The sequence below is a fragment of the Phocoena sinus genome, chromosome 18 (genome assembly GCF_008692025.1).
Source record: "Phocoena sinus isolate mPhoSin1 chromosome 18, mPhoSin1.pri, whole genome shotgun sequence".
Taxonomy (NCBI): Eukaryota; Metazoa; Chordata; class Mammalia; order Artiodactyla; family Phocoenidae; genus Phocoena; species Phocoena sinus.
In genome coordinates, this window is record NC_045780.1 from 20,592,155 (window position 1) to 20,619,636 (window position 27,482).

Below are 27,482 nucleotides of genomic sequence, written 5' to 3' on the forward strand. Positions count from 1 at the left end.
AGAAGGGCATTTGAGGTATTTAACTTGGGAATTCTAACAAGTTTTAATTTACACTGACAACCTGAACCCTACAGAAGAAAAAAAAAAAGTGTTCTCATTTAGGGCCGCCATAAAGGAAGCACTATTATTAAAACACACTGCCATGCATGAGAACCTCGCTGAAAATGCCTTTCAGTTTCTCCTTTCTCCGACTTAGGGAGAAGTTACACGAACACAAGGTCCATGGCAAATGTCTAATCCAGATGGCTTTCCCCTGGTCGCCGGCATGCCTCGGGGCTGCCACTTTCTTTGGCCGTTATCAGCGTGTGCTTCAGGAGTACCAACGAATTCCAGTGTTCATCCAGGCAGAACATGGGAGGTAAATCCACTGCCAAAAATACAAATGCATTCCCAGGTCAAATATCCGTTACTCTCGGATGATGTACTGTTCTGTGTCATCCCTGCCAGGGCTTTCCTCCTTCAACTTCTACTGATAATGTTCATGCCCTCTGAACTCCCCGGCACATCTTCGAACTATTCCACCAGGCACATGAGCTCAAGGGCTCAGTAGCCCACTTCGCTCTCTCATTTCAGCCAAAATGAGGTTCCTGCTGGCATTTCAAGAAAAATTTAAATAGAGTGAAAGACAATATAAATACCTAAATATAAATTTACTTAAATACAGATTGGGCAATGCTTTCTGTATTTTTCAATTTAAATGGAATCAATCTTCCGATTCAGTTTAAATGGGTCCCTGAGCACACGCTGCTCTTCGACTGTTTTCAAGGCACTGGGCAGGGTTCAAGAAACTTTGCTAATATTTAGTCAACACAAGAAGCTGAGAATCACCAGCCCTATGCAAAGCTTTGGAAATCCCTGCCTGATGATTTTTACAGGCGGGACAGAGACCACTCTGTAGCCCTCTCCCAGACACACACAGGCACAGCTTTCTGTTTTGCAGATCTATGCTACAGAGCAATGTCTCCTTCAGCTTGGAGAGAAAACCTTCTGTGTGCAGAGCAGATGAATGAAAAGCCCTCCCCAGAACGGTTCTTTCTGAAGATAACCGCACACACATCTCCTGGCTGTGTGAAGCTGAGCTGTACAAGAGGCAATCTTCACCAAAGTTTGGGGTGCAGAGCTGAAGCTAACTTCCCCATGTATAAAATTACTGACTGCAGCAGGGAACATAATCATTTGTGCTGGGGGAAGCAGCAGCAAAGAGCCAGCCCTTCTAGCAATTCTCTGCTGCCCATGGTCAGGGTCATTCCCAAGGTGGGACAGGAATGAAGGAAGAGTCCACCTTAAAGAGGACTCCCATCTAATAAAAGAAGGTGCTTCTTGTCCATGAGACATTTTGGGTTGATTTTTTTTCAGTTATCTCACTATCCATTGGCCAAAAGAACCTGTAATGCTAACATTCAAGAATGTACGTGTAGGGCTTCCCTGGTGGCGCAGCGGTTGAGAGTCCGCCTGCCGATGCACGGGACACGGGAAGATCCCACATGCCGCGGAGCGGCTGGGCCCATGAGCCATGGCCGCTGAGCCTGTGCGTCCGGAGCCTGTGCGTCCGGAGCCTGTTGCTCCGCAACGGGAGAGGCTAAAACAGTGAGAGGCCCGCGTACCGCAAAAAAAAAAAAAAAAAAAAAAAAAAAAAAGAATGTACATGTAAATATTTAATGTAAACCTCATCCTAAGACTAAGACAGAATCTTTATCACTACTGCATCCAGAAAGAATTTTACTGGCTGAATTTATCCAAACAGACGAGGAAAAGATGAAGTAAAACCAATAAATATCCCATATACCAAAATAGAAAAAAAAAAAAAAAACTAATTCCAAGCAACCAAAAGCAAACAAGTGAGTGTTTCATAACCAGTTTTAAGTTCCACGGGTTGACCTTTTAAAATCTTTTAAATCATTAAAGTTTGTTTGCCTTCCTTTTAAAAACTTTAGAACATGCAGATAATAGTTTACATGTTTGAAGGGAGGGAATAATTGAGTGGAAATGCTTTAAAAAGCAGGGGGAGGAACCCACAAATAATTATTTTAAGTCTTCGAACGGATGAAGGGAAAAAGATGTCCTGTTTAACAGTCAACATGCAACATAGTCTGAAGATGCTCCTTCCTCCCTGACCACGCAATCTAAAACAGTCCCACCTGGTTCTCAGCCTGCATGTCCCCTGTCGCCATTTGTCATTATACGTCTCCAGTCTCCCCTCCCCTAGACTAACCCCCAGCTCCATGAAGGCAGGCACTGCATTTGGTTCACCAGTGTAGATGAAGCATCCAGCCCGGAGCCTTGTGTTCATCATTCATCCATCCATTCACTCATTCATTTCTTGAGCTTGAATACTTGCTAAGTTCCTACCATGAGCCAGACTAGGGATCCTGGGAACTAAGGATACTAGTTACAAGACAAAAAGAAAAACAGGGTTGCTCTCCACATCTGATGATATGGAGGGAGAGAATGACCAGAAAGAAGGGAACAAATATATAAGAAACAAATAATAGCTAACAATGACTGTTTCTCATACGCCAGGCACTGCTATACACGGCTCCCTCTGAAATAGGTGCTATTATCATTTCTATTTACAGGTGAGGAAACTGGGGCACCGAGGGATTATGTAACTTGCCTGAGGTCACTAGGCCAGCAGGTGGAAGAGCAGGAAGCTCAACCTTGGCAGTGAGGATCTGGCCAGGTGCTCGTTGCTGTTCTTATCACAAAGGGAGATAAGCAGAGGGAAGGGACAAGCTCATCAACAGTCTACATATACTAGATACTAAGTACACGGTGGATGAAGGACTGAAGAACAAAACACAGCATTTCTTACTTTATAAAGTGTGAAGTGTGAATGCAGAACTTAAAAAGCCTTTTAGGGCTTCCCTGGTGGTGCAGTGGTTGAGAGTCCGCCTGCCGATGCAGGGGACACGGGTTTGTGCCCCGGTCCGGGAGGATCCCACGTGCCGCGGAGCGGCTGGGCCCGTGAGCCATGGCCGCTGAGCCTGCGCGTCTGGAGCCTGTGCTCCGCAACGGGAGAGGCCACAACAGTGAGAGGCCCGTGTACCGCAAAAAAAAAAAAGCCTTTTAAAGACCTTGTTTCACTACCTCAGTTCGCCCGTGTCCCAGTACACTGCCTTCTCACGCTGCGTCCTAACGTTGCCCCCAAAGGTTGGTTAAGATTTTATTGAGCTCTTTTTCTCTAGTCAGTGTCATGAAAATAATGCTCACAAACATTTTTTCCGAACTATATCCCTGTCCGTCAAGCGTCATCACCCTAAGCGTTCGTACCGCTAAGCAAAATGGGCCTTTACATCACCCTGCTCTCCGGCTGGCACCACTCTCTCTCTCCCTCTCTCTCACTCGCTCTTTCTCTTTCCCTCCCATTTCATCTTTATCAAGAGCTAAGACGCCCTGCCATATCATAGTTGGGCCCCAAATTAAAGTCACAGGGCTGAGGGGACTTCCTTAGTGGTGCAGTGGTTAAGACTCCGAGCTCCCAATGCAGCGGGCCCGGGTTCGATCCTTGGTCCGGGAACTAGATCCCACATCTATGTTGCAACTAAGAGTTCACATGCCGCAACTAGGAAGCCCGTGTGCCGCAACTAAGGAGCCAGTGAGCCACAACTAAGGACCCTCAAGCCACAACGAAGGAGCCCACCTGCTGCAACTAAGACCCGAGGCAACCAAATAAATAAAAGATAGAGAAAGAAAGAAAGTCATGGAGCTTCAAGGAGTATTGCATTGAGTTCCCAGATGGCTCAAATAAGATGGTTAATGTAACTGGTCAGGGGACCACAGCCTCATTGGAGCTGCAGCTGACCAGGCAGCCAGGGGGAGACAGTCAAAGTCCTCCCATTAACAAGCAGCAAGCTCCAGTCTGGCTGAGTATCACTGACACCCTGTGTACAGTCGGGAGTCCTCAGGCACTGCCTGGGTTGGGGGAGTACAAAGAGGATGCAGAGGGCTGGCAGAAGGGAACAGGGAGACAGTTGTATTAGCCAAGAGATATGTTCCCAGACTAGTGACAGAGACAGATGCAGGTACCCAGCCTGGATGGGGACTGGAAGCAGTGAGCAGCACATCAGTCATTTAAAAATAGCTCTCCCTCTGGGGCCACCGTAGTTCAAAGAACAGCTACTACTAACGTCTCACACATACACAACGCACACATGTGCCAAGTGCCATGTATTTAGAATTTGTTATTTTAATCATCACAGCAACCCCAGGAGATAAGTTTTATTACTTTCATTTTACAGATGAAAAATCAGAGCTCAGAATTGCTCCAAGTCACCCAACTAGTAACTGACGGTGCAGGGATTTGACCTTCATCTGTTGGACTCCAAGCCCATTACCTAAACAGCCATAATCATTTTAAACCTCAGCAAGCAACAGATGGAAGCCGGTGACAAAGACACGGTGATGTGAGCCCTTGGTGTTTCTTTCTGGGAGAGCTCACCCATCATGTACTGACACAATTCTAAGACGCTCACAGCCAGCGCTGGGAGATGCCATCCCTAGCACACTTTGAGAAAACCCAGCGCACACAGCCAGCATTTCTCCAGTTACTGAGAGCACAAAGGGCCACATGTGGAAGGCAGAGCTGGTGCCCGTCACTCAAGAGTCTACACCGCAGTCCCCTCTGGCTCTGTGCTAACACACATCTCTGCGAATACCACCGACAACTGCTCCCTTGGCATGCAGTACACTTGGCAGAAACGCTCTGCTGACAAAAACCAAAGTGGAGGATACACTCCAAGACCCAGGAACTACACCTCGTGCAGACCTGTCCTCTCTGCGCACTAGATTCCTTGTACTAAGAACGATAAGATGTACAAGATGTACTGAGTAGTCAGAGTGTGTGTGTTTTGAACAACAAAATTCTAACATATTTTTAGAACGTAGAGGAGTTCCTATTTGGTTTAGTTTTTGTTTTTTTAATTGTTAATTACTTTGAAGGGTGAGCTCTAGGGTGGATTTCAATGGTCTCCAAATCCACGAATGAAAGGGCCCAGGGTAACTGGCCATTAGCTTTTATTTCTGTACCTGAGAGGGGCAGCTGGAAGTAGGGAAGTCAGCCGACTGGAGAAAGCCAACAACATAGCATCTCCAAATTGGAACCAGAATACTTAAGTCATCCTCTCCTGTCTTTTAGTTTTAGACATTCTTGCTCCACCAGAGCAAAATTCAGGAAGGGATAAAGTCATTCTCTCAAGATAAACAAAATTCTATGGTTCCTCCATGCATTCGAGAACCTATTCCACCTCGTCTTTGTTTTTATACTGTCCCTTCCCTAAAGCTAACATTCTTTGTGGGTTCTACGCTTCCCCACTGAACTACTTCTCATGCTTCTAACAGGATAAAAAGAACCTTTGATTTTTTTCAATCAACCTGTAACTAATTGAAAAGTTTCACTAACATCCAGCACTGTGCTAGGCCTCACAGAGAATTTAAAAAGGAATATATACTAGGAGTTCCTCATGCACAGAGCGGGCATCCCTAGGGGCAGAAAGACCTGCTTTGATTTTGATGCCTCACTTATCAGTTCTTTAACCTTGAGGAAATTATTTACACTGGGCCTCAATTTTTGGGAGACCACGATATCTAATTTTTAGCATTAGAATAAGGATCCTGTGAGATAATACAGTAAGCCACCTCTACCGCATGCTATAGTAAAGGCACAATAAATGTCAGTTTCCTTTCTTTTCTATGCTTTTCAAGGGACTTTCAAGGGGTCAGTAAAGAGTAAGACGGGATCACTCAAGTCAAACTGGATTTGAATCCCAGTTTCAACTGAGGTTTGAATCCTAGTTTAGTAGCTATGCGATCTTAGGCTGTTTTCTCTGAGCCTCGATTTTCTAATCTGTCAAACAGGGAAAAAACATGTACTGACATCCTAAGATTATTTGGCAGAATTAACTGAAATACATAACACAATACCTGTCTCAAGAAATAAAGTTATTATCATTCTTCTTGTTGTTATTATCAATTGGAGAGAAAAGAAATGAAGTTAAATAACAATTAAGGATCAACTCAATCAATTACACTGCCAGTTACAGACCAAAAGCCTAAAGTTCAGAAAAGATGGGGGTGAAGCGGGAGAGAGAGGCCAGGGTTTGGGACATCACAGAAGAGGCAGGTGCTGAGATTCTGGGGTGACTGACAGGGACTAGAGATCTGGAGTTTTCGTTTTTGATTGTTTTGTTTTCTGTTTTATTTTCTTTGGCACATGCAGAGAGGAAAGGGAAGGCATGATCAAAGGCAAAGTAGAGGCACTTAACCTGGAACATATGGAGGCTAAAGACAAAGGCAGCTGGAGCCACGAAGCCTGGTGAGGAGGGTGTGGGGAAACCCAGTGGGTAAGCAGGGTGGCGCTGATCCCAGAGGCCTATCAGATCAGGCAGCTGGCCTGGGCGGGCAGGAGGGAGCCCCGGAGGAAGCGGGGCAGGGAGTGCGCCTGGTCAGGGCTGTCACGCAGGAAGGTCGCGGGTGGTACATCACACCATCCCAGGCTCCAGGGGACAAGCAAGGAGCTAGCCAAAAGGCCCTGCTTTCCCCAGCAGAAGGCAGTTCTTTCTAATGACTGCTCTTGGTGGGAAAGACAAACGCTTTAGAGTCAGGCTGCTGGGGGTGACACCCGCGGCTCCTCCACTTTCCACGTGGGGATCCTGGGCAAGCTTCTGAGCATCTATGAGCCTCAACATGTGCACTCCACGAAATCTAAGGTACACGACACCTCTCATGTAGGCTGAGGGGAAGAATGAGATCAGGCCTGCAAAGTGTCTGGCGCCCAGCAGGTGCACAGCAAATGCTCTTAGGCCCTGGATTTCATTAGCCAGCACCATCCCAGTGAGGCCAGGAAGCCTGGCTCAGTTTCAGTTTTTTCTATCCATAAACTAAAGTGCCACTCATAAAGAGAATTAGAATATTTGAGTAGTATGACTATGTAGACAGTTAACAAGCTGTTTTGAAATAAAGAAAATGAAGATCAAAGAATCTGTCCACTAATACAGAAATATCAGTCTTGTAGTAGGCACCTATTCAGCCATAAGGCCCCAATTATTCTGTGCTTGTAAATGGCTTGTTAATCAGGGATAATGCATTGGTATGGGAAATGTTCCACTTCTCAAGTTGAGTAATGGGTACATAGGGGCATTTTAAGTCTACTTTAGTAAGGTATAATTTATATACAACAAAATGCAACCATTTTGTACGTAGAGTTTGATGCGTTCTGACAAATGCATACTTACCTGCGCGTTCACCGCTAACTCAAGACAGAGACTGTTTCTATCATCCCTTGTCCTGCCCCAGGCAATCACCTCCCCACCCCAGTCCCAGCTCCCTGTCTGCTCTAGGTCTCTAAGCCTATTTTACTATCATCATTTAAACCATGCTTATGTTTTATATAGACTCCTTTCTACGTGTGCTATATTTCACAATTTTAAAATGAGTGCTGTGTTTTGCCCACTAAAATTAGAGACAAATGCCAAAGACCTTCCTGCGAGGGTTTCTTGGTGTGAAAGTTAAAATGAGAAACCAGCCAAGCACTGTCATTCCCTCAAAGGGCAGCAGTATGGGCAGCTGACAGAGATGACCAGGATAAACTGTTCATATCCTAGACCTGATCTGACACTTAAGTGGCCAGAGGGCCTGGGCAAGTCATTTACCTTGTCTCCACTTCAGTTTATCTTAAAACATGGTGTCTATGTCCCATGAGTATAGTGATCATGTAATTTATCATCCAAATCGGGATGTGTTAAAAAGAGGTGCTATTATTCAGTAGTCCAGGGCAAAATGTATAAACCAGACTGTCCCCAGCAAACCTGGACTTAGATGGACACTATTTAGGGGCATCCTATAAGAGCACTTCTTGTGACGTCCACAGTGACCTAATGTTCTCTTGAAAAATGAATGAGCGTTGCATAGAATTATACAAAGCAATGTGTTTGAAAGCTGAAGTCTTTCATCCAAAGGTGATGGAGCTCCCAAGGTTCATGGCAGCATTAATTACAACTGCCAAGGTATGAAAGCAACCTAAGTGTGCATCAACAGATGAATGGATAAAGAAGATATGGTATATATATACTATAGAATATTACTCAGCCATAAAAAAGAATGAAATTTTGCCATTTGAAGGAACATGGATGGACTTGGAGGGCATTATGCTAAGTGAAATAAGTCAGAGAAAGACACATACTATATGATTTCACTTATATGTGGAATCTAAAAAATACAACGAACTAGTGAATAAAACAAAAAAGAAGCAGACTCGCAGATGTAAAGAACAAACTAGTGGTTACTAGTTGGGGGGAGGGAATATAGGGATAAGGGGGAAAAGGGTTATTATGGGAATATATGAAATCATGTGTGTGAAACTTTTGAAAATTGTAAAGCACTGAAGAATTTAAAGACTCTTTCATTCAATTAAAAAAAAAAAAGTGGACTTCCCCGGCAGTCCAGTGGTTAACACTCCTCGCTTCCACTGCACAGGGCACTGGTTGGGTCCCTGGTAGGGGAACTAAGATCCCACATGTGGCGTGGTGAGGCCAAAAAAAAAAAAAAAAAAGGTGATGGGGCTCATCCAACCCAATCTACTATGTGGTATTAAGAGACCACAATCAAGGAGGCCTGGTTGACAGAAGAGAGGAGATTCCTAAGACACAGAGGGTGTACACACTGAAGACACAGACGGACTTTAGAAAGACCCAGGCAGCCTGACTGTAAAAGCACTTAGCTGGCCTATCCTGTCTTTGTCATTCACTCCCTAAGAGGCAGACATTAAGGGCTCTGTCAGGGCACATTACCTCGGAACTCCCACTGTGCCAATTTCATATTGAGATACCAAGTCTTCATTAACATACTGATTCCAAGGACTTTGCGGGGGGGGGGGGGGGGGGGGGGGGGCGGGGGGGGTGGTAGGGAAGCAACAGCAAGTCTTCACAGCTGCCGAATGAATTTCATAAAACAGATCAGACTTTGGCTCATTAACACTCATAAAGTTATGGCATGGCACCCTTTGAAGTACTGCACGGACACAAGAAAGCATTAAATGCAAATATCTGAACAAACTACGGTTAAGGGTTTATTACAAGACTATAGCCACTGGAAGGAGTGGTACAACTAAAATTAACTTTGATTTATCCAGGCTTCCTAAAGACAGAAAAATACACATAATTGCCTTAAATTGCATGCAGATATTATCATCCTCACCTCCAAGGGAACTGCACAAAGAGAGGTCTATTTGCCTTCAATTGTACAATCGGATTCCTTTGAATTAGATCAATTTGCATAAACACAAAAAATGTTGGTTATTCAGCCATAAACTGTGCTGCTATTTTAGCCAAAATGGGCTGCTGTGTTATTTCATTTATAAGATTTTAAAAGCAATTAATTAATGCATTGAAGGATCTTCATTACAATATAAAATGCATTAGAGATTGACTCAATGATTATTACTTAAAAAATCAACTTTGAGAATGTAAGCACTTGTGTTACAGAGGGAATGGTCTAGAAAGTAAATTACTTGGTCACTCACCCAATGGCTATTCATTCATTTCTCATTGGAGGGAATAAAATAAAGTAAATTTTAAATAGGCTGTTCAAATAAGTTACGCATTATAAAGTCTAACAAAATTTTATACCAAAACTAAAAACCTGAAGGTGTTATTTAAATTTTCACATAATAGACATGTTGGAGGATTTTTAAAACCAATACTGTTGCTTGCTGGAAAGCACAGCTCTTAGAAATGGAACTGATAACTGGCCACTAGCAATAGGTAAGGACTAGGGCTAGAAATCCCCATGCATGCACCTTGGTCCCCTGCATCCACTTTCAGATTAATGAGAGAAATAACATTAGGCTGGAATCTGACTCCTCAGTCTATAAATCACCCCGAGGACTGCCTATCAGAATGCTCTGGGCTCGATTCTCATTGCAAAATCTCCCCCTGCGATCTGTCCTTCCAGCTCTAAATGTGCAGTAACGCTACAATAGAGCACAGCATAGAGGAAGAAAACGTAATTCCTCCTTTCCTTTTAGGTTCTTTGGCTGGCCTAATAATCAAATTGATATGAAACAACAGGAAAAAAAACAAATTCCCTATGCACAGGAGCTCAAAAATATACGATACTGAAAGAAGTGACCAAAGCAGGCAGCTGTTGTATCTTTTAGACTAAATAAATAAATAAATAAAACTGTGAAAAATTGACAAGACAAAGGGGTTTGAGCTTGGGGTGGTAAACGAGTGAAGAAGTAAATTTGTTTATACAGCCTTCTCGGTCCTGGATTCCCTATCTCTGGTGATAAGAATGCCTTCTACCCCTCTTTGGTACAGGAAGAGTACCTTTCACACAGGAGATTTATTTCCTGCTTTCAGGGAGACAAAGAAGGCCACAGTGTCCCTGCACCGACTGTTTCTTAAGTAACTTTCGGTTCAAAATAATCCATATGCCAAAGTGGCATATTTTGGGGTGGCATATTCTGCTCCCCTTCAATGGCAAGAGACTCCAGCACTTCTTCAACCAGAGTTCTGATCCCAACTTTAGCTCTGGCCTTAATGGCTCTACAAACGTACTCAGATTGCCTAACCGATGTTTCCTTCTCCGCTCCAAGGACACTACCTATCTTGCAAGAGTAGGGGTTAACCTTTAGGAGGGTTGAAGGAGGAAATACCCTGAAGGGCCCAGACCCTATCGCCCTTTCAAAAGTTCCCTTGTCAGTGACTTCAGGGTGATACTGAACCTATCACCAGGCTTTTGAAGAAATGACTTCTGATAAAGTTCAAAACAAATGCTGGTGCCAGGAAAACAATGAGAAAAGAAATGATACGTTTCAATCCAAGTATTTATTCTTTAAACTCTGCTTCCTCGTAGACATGTTCTCGCTCCTTAGAGAAGTATCTGCTACACATCTTCGGAGCAGTTGCCAGGAACATAAAAAGATTCACAAATTGTTTCTTGCCAAGAGGATCAAAGGTGATCAATTTGTTTATTTTGATCTGGAAGAGTTCTTAAATCTATGGCAGGACTCTTGCAGAGGGCAGAGAGCTGTGCTACAAGCCCTCCTCTGAGGCCCCACCCCCTCCTTCCTACCCCTCCATCCCAAGGCCCCAAACAAGCCTTGGTCCCAGCACCCTTTGCAGGAATACATAGTGTAGCCCCAGAATACGCTCCCCATTCTCCACTGGGGAGCACTCTTCTCTACCAGCCTGTCCCCTCAGGATTTCTTTGTCTTGATGAAATCAAATCAAACCGACGAGGGCTATTATATTGAGGAATGAATGGAAATCACATAAAAACTCAGAAGATACAGTCCTGGCTCAAACACTTACCAGTAACATAACCCAAGAAAAATGATTTCACTGAAATGATTTCACTGAAAATGATTTCAGTCTGGGTTTCCTTACATGTAAGCCCTGAATGTTCAGAGCTGGAAGAATAAATAGCACCTACTCCATCACCTTCCAAAGACAGTCAAAAGAATATAATGCTTACACATGCTTAAAGCATGTATACTGAAGCTTTCTGGATATCAAGATTATTTTATTAATGTCACAATATTTCTAGGAATTTAGTCTTTTTGTGCCTTAGAAGATTGACTCTCTTTTCTAAAGATAATGGACTATGGTATTAATAATGGCGGGGCTTCCCTGGCGGTCCAGTGGTTAGGACTCCAAGCTTCCACTGCAGGGGGCGCAGGTTCAATCCGTGGTTGGGGAAGTAAGATCCCGCACGCAGCTCGGCCACAATAATAATAATAATGGGGGCCTCCCTGGTGGCGCAGTGGTTGAGAGTCCGCCTGCCGATGCAGGGGACATGGGTTCGTGCCCCAGTCCGGGAGGATCCCACATGCCACGGAGCGGCTGGGCCCGTGAGCCATGGCCGCTGAGCCTGCGCCTCCGGAGCCTGTGCTCCGCAACGGGAGAGGCCACAGCAGTGAGAGGCCCGCGTACCGCAAAAAAATAATAATAATAATAACAGCAAACGTCAACACCAGGCATTGACCTGAGCACTTTACACCTATACTCATTCATTTCCTCCTCACAATAACCCTATGATCATTATCCCTGATTGTATGACCAGGCTCAGGGAGCTTAAGTACCGGCCATATCCTGGTAGAACCAGGACTGAGACCCAACCACGTGTGCTCTTAGCCACTACGCCAATGACAGGCTAACAATGGGCAGTTATCTATTTTACCGATGTTATATTATTGTACTGTGACGCATAACCCCATGGGAATCTAGGAAGGCCAGCGACATCTGCGGGCCACTCACTCTGAGCCAGACCTGAACTCCGTGTACCTCCTTTTAAAACAGCCCTGAGTGAGGAAGAGTATTTTCACTATTAACAAATTACAAACCTGAAGTTCAGGGAGACTCCGTCATTTGCTTCAAAGTCTAAAATAAATAAGTTGGGGAGATAATATGCAAAAAAAAATACAACCATTAGGCAGAGAGGTGTTTAAATCCCTGCCCGGCTCCCTCAGGGGGCATCTCCTGGGCCGGCTCCTCTTAGGCCTGAGGCCTCACGGAGTCCCAGAGCTGACCCCCAACTTACACCGACCCTTGCTCCCCACACCGGGGGGAAGGGACACCCAGTCTGCTGGGCCCACTGACCAAGGGGCCTAGAAGGGAGGGGAACTTTCTGACATCGGGTAGGAACGGCCGCAGGGGAGAGAGTTATCCCCAAGAGGCAGGAAGTTCACATCCTGATGCCACGATCTCCAGGTTCAGAATTCCTTGTCAGGACGGAGCTTACATTTTTCCAAAGAAACATCATCGACACAAAGGCCCACCTCTGCTAGGGTTAAATAGAGGGTTGGCGGGGGAACCAAACCACCACTTACTACTGTATTTCCACAGGAAAATGTATTGCAAGGTCCAAGAAAACCCTTGCTATGATAGGCGGCTGTGGACCTCCAGGTTGTGAGTCTGGGTGGGACTTCCCAACATGCCTTTTAGTACTTGGGAGCCAATTTACACGGAGCCCATGCATGTCCTCCAAACCACATGCAGTAAAATCCTGAACTAACACATTTAATCTGTAACCACTCTTAGTTTTCTATCTTGTTCTCCCCAGCTTTGGACCACATGTTATTAAAGGTTTCACAGTATTTTTTCTTTTAGGGACCTTCCTCGTGGCTGGTCTGGGTGGGGCTGACCTGAGAAGTCTATGGAGGGAGGGAGGTCTTCCGTCCATCCAATGTAGCCTCCTGGCTCCACAGAAACGGCCCTCTGCTGGGAGTTGCCCACTGCCCTGCTGTGTGACCTTGTGCAAGGGGCTTAAGCTCTCTGAACCTCAGTGTTCTCAGCTATTAAATGAGGGAGAGATGTGAATCGGTGGTTTCTAGATATCTGAACTCCCTCTTCAGGCTACAAAGGTCAAGAAAGGGATTTCAGAGGCAGATGAATTTCAACCAGATACAGGTGGCTGAGTGGAACCTAGCTAACAGCTGGAAGAGTCAGGAATTACTGAGCCTACTACAGTTAAAACAGAACACTCAGCAAGAATTAAACGAGGTAATGTATATAGTACATATACTTAATATATATATTAACATATAAAGCACTTGGAGGAATGCCTGGCACAGAGAGAGCCCTTGACAATGTTATCTATTGTTGTTATAATCATTGTTCTTACAACTCAGCTAAGTACCTATTGTTCCCATTTTATAGCTGACATCAGTTTATAGAAAACTGATACTCGGGGTTTAAGTTATCTGGTCAGAGTAACACAGTTTATAATCGACAAAGCCAAGATTTGGACCCAGGTCTTTGAGGCTCAAGAAAACTGACGTTTAACCTCTAATCTACACAAGATGGAAGACAGACCGAAAGGCTTTATCTGGAAAAGACACTTGTTAATGAGAATACTATACATGTATAGTACTTTCAAAGATGTTATTTCTTTAATCCTTATGCAATTCTGCAACGTACTGTAGAACTATGTCTCTAATTTTTTTAATCATCCACAGCTCCTATACATGATAGGTACTCAAAAACTTTACTTTCACTTTACTTGTTAATTTCAAGCACTATTTGATACAATAAAACTGCACCCATCCCCTTCAGATGTCAGGATAACTCTACCTCCAGATGTAACCTGGCTTATCAAACACTTGCAAATGTTGAAGAAAGCAACCTTATCTTCCTTTTTAACTACTGTTGAGAAAGCATAACTCTGGGGACCCACCAACCACCAAAAAGAAGATTCTAAATTTGTGAGAGATGGTGGGGAGAAGGGGGGCCCAGACTGGCCAGAGTCACCCATTTTTAAGTATGAACGTGGCCCCTTCCCCTTTTACAGCACGTCATGTGCTCAGTAACATTTATTGAGGGTCTACCTCGCACCCAGGCGGGATCAGCGTGGTGTTATGCTGGGTCCTGGGGCTGGAGTGGTGAATGAGACAGGCCTGGCTTGGGCCTCGTGGGAGGGCAGACTTGCACAGCACACAAAGTCACTGTATCCAGGCTGGGGGAGGAACAGTAGCTAGCTACCAGCAACACCAGAGGGAGTGCGTGCTGGGCTGAATCGTGTCCCCTAAAATTCACGCCTAGAAGCCCTAACCCTCAGTCCCTCAGAATGTGATTTATTTGGAGATTAGGCCTTTCAAGTGGTACTTAAGGTTAAATGAGTAGGTTACGGGTGGGCCCTAATTCAGTGTGACTGGTGTCTGTATAAGAAGAGGAAATCTGGACTCGCAGAGAGACGCCAGGGACTCTCAGGCACAGAGGAAGGGTCATGGGAACACACAGGGAGGTTGGCCGATGACAAGCGAAGGAGAGACGCCTCGGGAGAAACCAGCCCTGCTGACACCCTGACTTTGGACTCAGCCTCCAGAACTGGGAGGAAATAAATGTCTGGTGTTTAAGACCCCCAGTCTGTGGTATTTTGTCATGCGGCCCGAGCCAACTAATACAGTGGGTGACGCTGAGAAGCAAAAAGATGCCATGTGAAAAAAAATAAGGTCAGCGCTGAAAAAAAAGGCAGCAGATCAGCAAACCGTGCGTAGTGGCAGATCCAAGATGATGGATTGAGAGTGTGGGGACTAAGAGAGGGCTGTGAGTAGGAAAGAGGAGACAGAACGGTGCACTGATGTTAATCTAGCATTTTCTGTGACAGGCATGAAGGGCACATACGAAAATAAGGAAAAACCCCTGCCTAGCCAGACCTCACAGGCCAGCGAAGAAGGAAAAAGCTGAAACCTGGGGAAAGCACCAAAGAGGAAGGCAATAACTAACAAAAAAATGCCATAAGGGAATAACGCAAAAGTGCCTTAAAGCTATGCCTGATTCAGTGCTCAGATCTGCAAGGAAGGGATGGCAGGGAGGCCCGCGTCTCGAGTAGGCTGGGGACTGGATAAAGTAGGAGCGTGGTTAAGGAGACTCTTCCAGGGCAGAGAGGAGGGCGAAGGGAGGGAAATGACCTGGAAAAGCAAAACGGAGGCAATCTAAAGGAAGGCCAAGTCAGGCAGTCTGCGAGTGATGCTGTCTTTGAAATTGTCACTGTTGCAGAGCTAAAGTGCGTCAAATCAGAGCCAAGCTGACGGAACCAGGTCAGATGCATTGATGCTACTCGTAGCACTGTACAGCATCAACATCAAAAAATAGGAAAGAACGTTAGGGAAATACACTGAGTAGCAAAACTCCACGGCCTGCGCTGCAGCAGTCAGCTGTCAAAAGCAAGGCCACAGGAGAAGCCAGAAGATTAAGGAAACTAAAATGGGGCCTCTCTCTGCCCATCTGGGGAGAACAGTGAAGGGGAAATTCAAGGCCCACTGAGCCAGAGGGATCCCGGCTCTGCTTCAAGTCGCACGGTCTTAGGGCCCCTCCAGCAAAGAGACTGAGGAAACACAGCAAAAGGAAGAATGTGAGTATCACGGCAGATTCCAAAATTATAAAGCCTGACCTTGGTGACTTAAAATATCCTGGAGGGACTTCCCTGGTGGCGCAGTGGTTAAGAATCACCTGCCAATGCAGGGGACACGGGTTCGAGCCCTGGTCCGGGAAGATCCCACATGCCACGGAGCAACTAAGCCCGTGCGCCACAACTACTGAGCCTGCACTCTAGAGCCCGCGAGCCACAACTACTGAGCCCGCGTACCATAACTACTGAAGCCCGCACGCCTAGTGACTGTGCTCCACGATAAGAGAAGCCACTGCAAGAGAAGCCCACGCACCGCAACGAAGAGTGGCCCCTGCTCGCTGCAACTAGAGAAAGCCCGAACGCAGCAACGAAGACCCAATGCAACCAAAAATAAATAAATAAATTTATATAAAATAATCATTTCTATATACTAGCAACAAAAAATGAAGATGAGTGCAAAAAAATTTTTTAAATCCTGGAAAAGTTCCAGCTACCATAAGTTAAGCTGGCTCAGTATCAACATCATATTAACACAGGAGCAATAATGTCTCATCAAGCAAAAAGATAAAATGTTTCTGTGATGCAAATCAAACACTGTCATTCTCTGATTTTTTCTGTCCCCCCTATACTCCTCCTCTACGGCCAGTGAAGGAGGACAGGGGCGGGCAAAAGCACGAGCGCACAGAAATCCAAGTATAAAGGCATTTCCCTCCTACTGCCTTGATGGAGTAAAAGCAAGAGAAGTCACGTTCTCACAGTTCCTCAACTTTCTGTTCATGTAAACAGTCTCACTCGATTTTTGAATTACTCTGTGGGAACAGATGGCTTCCAAATGTATGACTTCTTACTACAGTTTATGGAAGCAATACTACTGAACTCTGAAATTAAGATGAAGAAAACACAGACATGCTTCAAGCTTGCATCTTTATTGGCAGGCCTAGTTTTCCTGAACTAAGGCTTACATGGGATCCTGACTTCCCGTATTTTTTCTTTTCTTTCTCCCTTTTTCTTTCTTTTTTCGTTAAACAATTCACACGACACACACAAAAACTTGTCTGAAATATAACAGCAGCTGAAAATTCTGCGGCAAAAGGACTTCCATGCCACAAAAAACAGCAGCGGTAACAGAGGCCTCTAGACTTCCTATAAATTATACATAAAGGCATCAGATATGTAAATATAGCTGGGTTTTGGGTCTTACATCCTTAAGCCTTTCATGATAGATTGTAATTTTATATTTGAAATAAACACTGCAATTAACACCAAATTACCTTAATTCCAACAAGTGACACAGTCACTGAAACAGTTCACAAATGGTGATCTTGGTGGCAGTACCAGGTCAAAGCCCAGGCCAGTTTTCCCGGGTGTCTTTCTAAGGCAGAAGTCTAATTTTCCAAAATGCTAAACCAAATCTGGAAAGTAGCATCACAGACAGGTTTTTGTGAGGCACAGACAAAATTTCAAGTCAGGTGGTCTGACTGATGAACCCATAAGTACCTTAAATAGAGTTCATAGCAGTTCTGCCATTTAAATTGCCAAGTCTCTGAAAAAGCATACTCAATACGGCACCTGGGGGAGATGACTCTGGGAAGAGATGAAGAGAAAGTAAATGCTGCCCAGCCTAAAGATAAAACATCTTTATACCTATATCTCTATCTATAGAAATTTATAGAGCAAATGAAAATTTTGGCGCAAAAAAAATACTTTCATGCAACAAAAGAACTGTAGCAACGAGAGATGCCTCTAGACTTCCTATAAATTATACATAAATAAAGGCATCAGATATGCAAATATAATTGGGCTTTCTTTTTTGGTTAAGCAAGTCACACACCTACATAAATTTATATATAGATATATACCTATAAATACAAGTATATAAGTATACCTATAAACGTAGATAAATAGATATACCTATAGATATAGGTAGACAGATATAGGTAGGTAGGTAGACAAACAGATATGAAAAAGGGGAAAAATAGAAAAGTACACACAAAAGAAGGAAACAATTTATGCTTAAATTAGTAATGATGAAGCTGAGTAACAGGACAGAAAAAGCCTTTGTTCACACCAGTAGGACAGCAAGAGCAAAAGGAAATTAACCTCTGCACTGATCAACACCAACATGGATTTCAAAAGGTATCTACCCTTTAAATGCTTACACCAAAGAACTGCTAAACCACAGCATGAAAAATTTAAGTTTGCAACAAAACTCAAAAAAAAAAAACTTAGTCAACAATCGAAGTTAAAAATTTTAAATAGTGGGGTGTGCCGAATTTTTGCCTAATAACATACGCTCACCAAAAATCAAATAAGATGTCGCAGTGACTGACAGTCCGGTAGAATCCTTTCAATGATGAAGGTCAAACCTTAGGCTGACCTTATAAACTGGCACAGATCAAAAATGACCAGAGGTTTTGCTGCCTATGGTTGTACGCTGTTATTCTAGAAAGATGGTAAGTGTGCTTCTGCCTTCTCAATAAAGAGCAGCCCATAATGCAAGCAATGAGAACAGAGGTATGTTTGTGGAGATTGTTTCCGCCACCAACAGAAACGTGGAAGAGCACATCTGGATATGGTTCAGAGACACCATATATATGGAGTCTTAGTAGTTCTGACAGCTTTTACTATTAGAAGTCCTCTGCATTGAAACTGATCAACAAGCAAAAAATAATAATAGGAAGGAAAAGGATGCGACTCATTGTTTATGAATGAAGTATTCAGAATAGATGTCATTAATATAGCCCTTTAAATAATGACTACCACAATAAACAATCATTACAGCAATGACTAATAAATGTAGTTCAATAGCAGAAGCATAATTTGAAACAAGATATAACTATAAAAGAACACACGTTCTACGAAAACACATGTGATTTCAAGTTTCATTACATTTGTAATGAAAAATCTTTATGACCGAAATGGAATGGTTTTTGAGACCAAATAGATATCACCAAGTCCTGGGTGCACCCCAATGACTAAAGGATGCTAATATCCCAAGGATTCGGTTGCTACAGGATGGGAGTGGGGCGGGGGAAAGTCAGGCTTCAGCAGATAAGCCTGCCCACAAATCTCAGAGAAGATTCTTTGCCTCTGTAGACACTGGAGAGAGGTATCTCAGACAGACTAGGGCATCAGTCCCACAGGCTGACATATCCCAGGCCTCAGCCATCCCCAGCATCCTCAAAGGGTCCTAAGAGCCCTGTGCTCTGTTACCTCATTACATGGTGACAGTGGGGTGGAAGAATGTGACCAGAAGCACAGGCCTGAATGCCCTCTCTTACTGTTTTTTTTTTTTTTTTTTTCTTTTAGATGTTGCGGGTAGGAGTTTATTAATTAATTAATTTATTTTTGGCTGTGTTGGGTCTTCGTTTCTGTGCGAGGGCTTTCTCTAGTTGTGGCAAGCGGGGGCCACTCTTCATCGCGGTGCGCGGACCTCTCACTATCGCGGCCTCTCGTTGCGGAGCACAAGCTCCAGACGCGCAGGCTCAGTAGTTGTGGCTCATGGGCCTAGTTGCTCCGCGGCATGTGGGATCCTCCCAGACCAGGGCTCGAACCCGTGTCCCCTGCATTAGCAGGCAGATTCTCAACCACTGCGCCACCAGGGAAGCCCTCTCTTACTGTTTTATTCTCAGCAAGTCTCAGGCTGTCAGGTTCTCACTCCACACGTTCAAACCATCTTTCCCACCACAGAATGTGCCATCCTACAAAACCTGACCCAAATCCCACCTCTGCTATGAGTCTTTCCTAACTCATTTAACTGAAATGGCCTTTTAGTTCCTGAATTTTGCAATGTCTATCTACGCTATTGGCTTCTCACCTTGACCTGCCTTGAGAGTCCCGTGGCCTCCTGGACCTGTCGTGGCGCTCCTGTCATGTCTTACACTTTGCACCTCCTCCAGCACCTGCACTGGCACATACAGGACCTCGATGAGTATTTGTCCCCCACGCTGGGGGAGCCCTTCATTTCCCATATAGACTTTTCTGCTTCAAGCCACCCCAAAAAGATACTGGCAATGACACAGCTCTCCCTCTCCTTAATGAGAGCAACTTTCAACAACTGTTCTGCATATCAAATCCAAGAGCTTCCTTTTTATTTTCCAGGACCTCCTGCAATCAGCCCGAGACAGACACTTTCTTTTCTTACTCCTCTTTTCAATCTGCTTTATAGTTCCTCTGGAACTTCCTTAACCCAAAATGACACTATTTAAAATATTAGCACTAGGGACTTCCCTGGTGGCTCAGTGGTTAAGAATCCGCCTGCCAATGCAGGGGACACAGGTTCGAGCCCTGGTCCTGGAAGATCCCACATGCCGCGGAGCAACTAAGCCCGTGCGCCACAACTACTGAGCCTGCGCTCTAGAGCCCGAGAGCCACAACTACTGAGCCCACGTGCTGCAACTACTGAAGCCCGCGCGCCTAGAGCCCGTGCTCCGCAATAAGAGAAGCCACCACAGTAAGAAGCCCGCTCCCCACAGCAAGGAGTCGCCCCCGCTCGCCGCAACTAGAGAAAGCCCGTGTGCAGCAACGAAGACCCAATGCAGAAAAAGAAAAGAACACATACACTAGAGTGAAACCATCAGAGTTCAATCCCTGATTCACCGTTTAAGTAGGGCTATGATCTTCAGCAACTATTACTCAACTCTCCCCAGCTGTACATGAGGATCTGAAGAGCTTCTACCGAGGACCGGGCAGGATAGTGCAGACACACACCCGGTGCTCATTGTGGCTCTTTTGTTCAGGTTTCTCCCATTCAGCCAGTGTCACCTGTTCCACCACACCCGCGTGGATCAGCCTTTCTTTCCCCTTCTCACCTGCAAAAAGACTAGACCCTGTTACAACCAAACTATTTTCACTCAAATATGAGTAAATCGATAGGCTCAAAGTGAGGGGGAGAGCCTGAGAGCTTTTTTCCTATGAAAAATATGTATGCACTCGATTGACAGAGCTTAAACGTCTACTGAGCAGCCCAGGGCCTCTATGTTTCTGTGATTGCATCTGGGGTTTCACAGCTCCTGTCCAGATAAGCTACACTGCCCAAGAGTGCAGTTCTGCTTAGGTGGGCTGCCAGAAGAGTTACTTTTACAAGGCATAAACCAAATGGTCTGTATTATACAACTGAACAGCGAGAAAAAGCTTTCCATGTCACTCGCTGTCTTCCAAAATTTATGAAAAAGTCCACTTTACATCTTAGGTCTTTAAGGATCTTCGTATGTCCTTCTGATCTTAAGAGATATTCTGTAAACTAAATTTTAACCCCAGAGAAACCACTGTCTTTATTGTATATGTTACTGTTCATACACTCCACTCTACTAGAACTCTTTATATGCAGGAAATGTCAACACTGTGCAAACGGAGGTAATTTTAACTCTTGCTTTATTTTGAGTTTTGCTCTTCCAAATAAGGAACAGTGCTCGGTAAATAGAACAAAGGGCAGAATACATTTGGTTTACACCCAGCTTTGACCTGAGGCAAAGATGTGTTTGCAAAAGCAACTCTTTAACACATTCAGGTACTGAAATTTCATGTAAAATAGCTGTCTGCATTGAATTCTCTTTATCTTTATAGGGTTTTCCTAACTTTTCTACAAACTTCAGTGACACTCCGCCTCCCGTAATTAACACTGCCTTTTTTGACGGCAAGTTAAGCCTCCAAGTTTTAACTAGTTAGAATTTTCTGAGCATCAAACACGCGCAAGTGGGGTTCATAATTTTAAAACCTGCGGAACTCACCACCACAGCTCGCCACAAGCAAGCAAGAGAGAACAAAATATTTTTAAGCACTGCCGTGCCTCACATGGTAAGGCCTTCACTGAAAGAGGTGGTCTCTGCTTTGAAAAGCATGGGTCTTGGGCTTCTCTGGTGGCGCAGTGGTTGTGAATCTACCTGCCAATGCAAGGGACACTGGTTCGAGCCCTGGTCAGGGAAGATCCCACACACCCTAGAGCAACTAAGCCCCTGAGCCACAACTACTGAAGCCCGCGGGCCCTAGAGCCAGTGCTCTGCAACAAAAGAAAAGCCGGCGCACTGCAATGATACTCACCCCAACTAGAGAAAGCCCAGACAGCAACGAAGACCCAAGAAAGCCAAAAAAATTAATTTTTTTAAAAAAAGCGCGGGTCTTCTCCAAGAAATGCCAACAGAGCAGTTCACCCATCTTGAAATAAACGTCAGCATAACTGAATTAGAGGAACAACTTTCAATGCCCCCATCCGGAACGACAAACACATATTATTATTGGTCATGCCAGCTCCATTTTCTGCAGTCATATCCAATCCTTCCACAGCTCACTGTACACTCTACAGCAAAAGGGAAGTCGAACTTAACAACGGACTTTTTTTTTTAAGTTAATGATTCAGGCAATTCTTGGAATAACTTCCACTTGAGAAAATGCAACTAAGAAGTCCTATCAAGAGATTCCCCAGCTGTTGACAGCTCGACTCTGGAAATTCCCTCCTTTATGCCCACTTCTGACTATCCCTGAATCCAAATTACAAAGTTTAATGACCCTTAAGAGCCCTTTTTGCCTCCAGTGAACTCAGAACTCTGTCTAAATATTCGTTAGGACTCAATAAAAGTTTATTGAATTAAAGGAGGGGAGCATTAGAAACCTAGCTCCAAAAGGCAACTGTCTGCCCCCTCCCCCGAACCCCTCTTCCCGCAGGAGAGGAAACTGGAAGATCTGGAGCTGACAGTCATGCCGTCCAGGATCCTAGGGGTCTGACACTCGGCCCTTGATGTGATGACAGCCACGAGGTCTGGGCGGTGGTTCCAAAACGGGGCACCCACTGCTCTGGGAAATGCTGGGCGCTTGCCAAGATACAAACCCTCCCCCAAGGAGCTGAAACCGGACGGTCAGGAACCGAGTCAGTTCTGTAGGGATCCCAAGGCCTGAATCGCATTCCAGCAGCCTCCTTCCTGTTTATAGATCCCACTCCAGTAACTCCAACTACCAAAGAGAAAGCAGACCTCTCAGAAATATGTCAACACATGACATAACTTGAAAAGGCTGTATGCTCACTGACGCGAGTTGCAACTTGTCGGGCTCACGAAGGAAAACCGGCTCACTTTAATTATTCTTTTTTTTTTTTTTAATATGCCATGCCGTCTCTTTCCAGGGCCCCCGCACATTTCGGGTTACTGAGAACTAGGTAGCCTCGGTGGCAGGAACCAAACCGCGTGGGCGGTTAGCTAGAGGCAAAGAACCGGGGAGCCGACCCCCCCCAGCAAAGTGGCGGCGATTCGGTTTCGCTGCGATTCGGCAGCCGCTCCTTCCTCGCACAGGCGCAGGAAGGAGAAGCCTCGGCACCTCCTCGCAGTCGGCACCAAGTCGCTGGAGCGCTCAGTGATGTCGCGGCGGGGGCCTCGCGGCACCGCGCCGATGCCCTCGGGTCGGCGGAGGGCGCGCCACCTTTGTCTGGGTTTCCTCACCAGGACGGGCGACGCCTCGACGCAAAGCGGAGGCGCAGACACCGCGGCCGGGTTCCCAGCCTCTACGCGGGGCCCAGAAAACGGCCGCGGCCGCCTGAAACCTCCCACTTTCACTGCGCGCACCGGGCGCGCCCGCAAGTCCCAGCCCGGCGGCCACTTCCCCCACACGGCCGCCGCGGGTGGGGAGCCGGAGACCCACGCGCTCCCACACGCTAGCGGGCCGAGCGTCCCGGAGCAGCCCGGCTCTCCCGGCGCCACAGCGCCCACGCGGGTCCCTTCCTCGGGAGAGCACGGGCCGCTGGTCCCTCAGCAAGGCCAGATCTCAGACTGGCTACCGCGTCGGGGAAGGGACGACAGCCAGACAGAGAGCCACCCACGCCCACTGCCCGCCCTCGGCCTTCTCTCACCTGCCTGCACCGTGTCCGAGAGGTCGTGCGCGGGGGCCGCCGTCCTGGGAAACTCCTTCAGTTTCCTAGCACTGAGGTTCAACCCCCCGGAGTTGGCCGCTTCCTCCAACGCGCGCTCCAGCCCCCGGTTCAAGGGCAGGTTGAAGCCCCCGCCGCCGCCGCCGCCTCCTCCGGCCCCGCCGCTGCCTCCGGCTCCTCCGTGGTGCTGATGGTGGTGGGGGGGGGGATGATGATGGGGGTGCAGAGTAGCCACTGACAGGGCGGGGACGAAAGGTTGGGGTTCACTTCCCGGCGTCGCCATCTTCTCCCGGGCCCCCCACCCCGCCCTGCCGCTCCTGCGGGGGGGGGTCACAGCTTTCCCCCTGGTCGGGGAGACGGCAGCCCGGGCCGGGTCCCTGCAGTGCTCCACCGAGAGATGCTGGAAGAAGGGGAGGAGGGTGTGGGAGGCACGCGGAATGGGGGGGGGGTGAGAAGGGGAGGCGGCAGCGGCAGCTCAGTCTCGAAGCTTTCCTGTCCCTGGCAAGCTGAGGACTGCGGCGGCGGCGGCGGCGGCGGCGGCGGCGGCAGGCAGCGCGCATGTGTCTCCTCCCGCCTCTGCTCCCTCCTCTAGGCGGCTCTCCCCTCCTCCGCCGCCTGCTCTCTCCTCCTCCTACCCGAGAGCCGTCAGTCTAGCCCCGCGCCTTCCTCCGCCGCCCGCTGCGGTGGCCCTGCTGCTCGGCCCAGCTACCCGGGGACGTGGGGGGCTGGAGGCCGTGAGGTCACGGGGAGGTGAGAGGTTATCTCAATTTTGCAAATTATTCTGGTTATTTGACCCAGAGTTCCCCGAGATGCAGTTTTTCACTGTGGGGTCAGGCCAACAGACGACCCCTGGCATTTGGGCACCTACGATGAGCCATTCGCTGGTCCAGGTGGTCTGCATTCGTGACCTCATTAATCCAGGGACCCCGTGAGCGGAAAAATTGTTTCCCCCAGGCCACAGAGGAAGTTAAGAAACTCGTCTGAGGGCTTCCCTGGTGGCGCAGTGGTTGAGTCCGACTGCCGATGCAGGGGACACGGGTTCGTGCCCCGGTCCGGGAAGATCCCATATGCCGCGGAGCGGCTAGGCCCGTGAGCCATGGCCGCTGAGCTTGCGCGTCCGGAACCTGTGCTCCGCAACGGGAGAGGCCACAAGAGTGAAAGGCCCATGTACCACAAAAAAAAAGAAAATAAAGAAACTTGTCTGAGTTCACCCATTCAGTCAGAGGCGGAGCCTTCAGACTCTAGGGTTGCCCTCCTTCCTGTAAACGCCCTCCCGGGCCGCACCTCGCTGCAAACAAATAGGAGTAAGGCAGAGGGTTTTCTGAGCGATGGCAGAAAACTACAGACACGGAAAGGAAGGACTTTTCAAAATGCAGGTCGTTTTTATGGCGGACAGAACCCATTGTCCTATGAGGAGGAGGGGCTGGCTGTGGCTGGCTGAGCCCAGAATTGGGTGGGGCTGGAAAGGTCAGAAAGTCAGTGACCCCAACTAGCGAATAACTGAGTCACAGTTGGAGCCTGCGCACAGGTACCGTCAAGGTATCCTTGTGCGCTTCCTCTAGCCCCCGTGGGGAGTGGGAGCTGATGTGTCCGCCTGCAAGCGAATTCATGTTCTGCCCAGACCAACGCTGGCACACCATGGGAGACAGAACATCTGACAACATAAGAGCAGACCAGCTGGAAGATTAATAAAGTCCCACTCCTTTCCGAAGTTTTGGCTCCAACTCTCTAGGGCCTTTATTTTTGCTCTATACCCAAGGTTTGAGCAGCGTCCCTGTGAGCAACTTAGCTAGGGGAAGTGAGGATGCGGGTCAGTACAAAAATAATTCAACCCTTGGAGTAGAGGAGGCGGTTTTTTAAGTGGTGATGCAGAAACGTGGTGGCCTGAGCACCGGGCTGGATCTAAAGTACCGCGTGCATAGTACTTTAGATTGCGTACTACTGTACTATTGACTGCGTGCATAGTACGTAGCCCTTGAGTCCTACAGGATTCTAGGATGAGTCCAACATTGTAACCTCAGAGGAGGAGACAAGCGCCACCTGCTGGTAGCCTCCCCGGAAACCTCTTCCCTCATCAACTTTTTCTCCTCTGCCTCCCAGACTTTTAAAAGCCAGGCTTGAAAATAATAATGATGATAATGATGAAAGTGAAAGTGTACTTGTAAAAAATAACCTACCATTCCCTTTCCTCACTGGTCTTTTCCCAAAAAGCCAGTGAGAAACAGAAACACAGAAAAAATTTTCATTTGAAAGTCTTCAGCTAAAACCAGGTGGTAGTCTGTGAGATCAGTATGCAGGGTATGGTTGAGGACATCTTCTGGCGACTGCAAATGTAATTCAGACCGTGAATTGTGGTGTTGCATCATATAGAGCATAATTCTTTTAGGACCACAAACTCTTTTTTAGAGGAAAAGATGGGATATAAGTTCAGGATTTGCTTTGTAGTAATCTGTTCTTATGTTAGGTTGACCTTGTTATTATAGCTTGCTTTATCTTCTCCAGATTACTAAAATGTAAACTCCTTGAGGGAGGGACTTATTCATCTTTGCAACTTCTTCCCCATATCCCAGAATCCAAGAGTACTTTGCATATAATGAGTGCACAATGAAGATTAGTAATTAAGCATTGCACAATAGACCAGGTGTTTTACAGGCTGCCATTTGTTGATGCATCTTACAAATGATGTCCTTGAATGAAGGAATTTTTCCTTCAAATGGGGGAGAGGACTTTACCCTTGAAAGTGATCTTGGTTATTCATAAATATTCAAGAAACTTGACAAGCCACTTTCTCTTGCTGTCTTGTTTCTTCACTAGTTTTTTAAGAAGGTGGACATTTCTACTTTGTTCAATACCCTTTTTATTTCTTCTGAAAACAGAACCCTCTTCCTGTTTCACTCTCCCCACACCCTACATATAGTCCTCTGATAACAGCTGTGTTATTACATCGACCCAGCTAACCATCTTGGTTATTCCAGAAGTGGCCTTCTGACCATATGACGGAATACCCAGAGGATCCGAGGGTCCTGATTGTGTCCAAACCCTAGATTCTGACTGTTCCTAATTCACATCTTTAGTTTCTATGAGATAGCTAGTAGTGTATTGATAATACATTCTGCTGTTTGCCTAAGTCAATTTTATTTGGTTTTCGGTCAATGCAGCGAAGGGTTCTGATTAATATATTTAATTTACCACGTTTTAGTCTTTATTCCCCCTTGTTTTCCTATATAGCCTCATTTGTGGATGGTCCACAAATAACCTTTTACAAACTATTTGGATGATGGCAGCAGATTCTTTCCATGCTTTGTCTTTAGTACCTTCCAATCATTCAAAGTTAACAGAATTCACATGATTGAGAAAATGGAAATATTTCCTGCTTAAAATATTGGCTATTAGGAGAAAATTGATCAATTTCATCAATAAATCAAAACATTTTAGAACCTATCTTTTTTTAATTCTTGTGCTCAGAAAACATATCAGGTCACATAGAGCCTTCCACATTTAAGACCCAGCTCTTTTATTCTCACCTGAAAATGGAGTTGTGGACAGGCTTATAAGAATCAAACTTATGGGCTCCCCTGGTGGCACAGTGGTTGAGAGTCTGCCTGCCGAGGCAGGGGACATGGGTCCGTGCCCTGGTCTGGGAGGATCCCACGTGCCAGGGAGCGGCTAAGCCCGTGAGCCATGTGCGGCTGAGCCTGCGCGTCCGGAGCCTGTGCTCCACAGCAGGAGAGGCCACAACAGTGAGAGGCCCGCGTACCACAAAAAAAAAAAAAAAGGAAGAATC

At 46.2% G+C, this 27,482-nt stretch overlaps 1 protein-coding gene across 2 annotated transcripts in view; it reads right to left on the bottom strand.

The window, feature by feature from the left end:
- LRCH1 (leucine rich repeats and calponin homology domain containing 1) overlaps window positions 1-24,227 on the bottom strand; it is a 188,449-nt gene extending 164,222 nt beyond the window's left edge. The window contains exon 1 of one of the 2 annotated variants that reach the window (XM_032611020.1): window positions 23,681-24,222. In XM_032611020.1, coding sequence (XP_032466911.1) covers window positions 23,681-23,981 — 301 coding nt within the window. In that variant the 5' untranslated portion in view covers window positions 23,982-24,222. Of the gene's footprint in view, window positions 1-23,680 lie in introns of both variants that reach the window. The other variant, XM_032611023.1, reaches the window with a different exon arrangement.
- Between the last annotated feature and the right edge of the window lie 3,255 nt (window positions 24,228-27,482).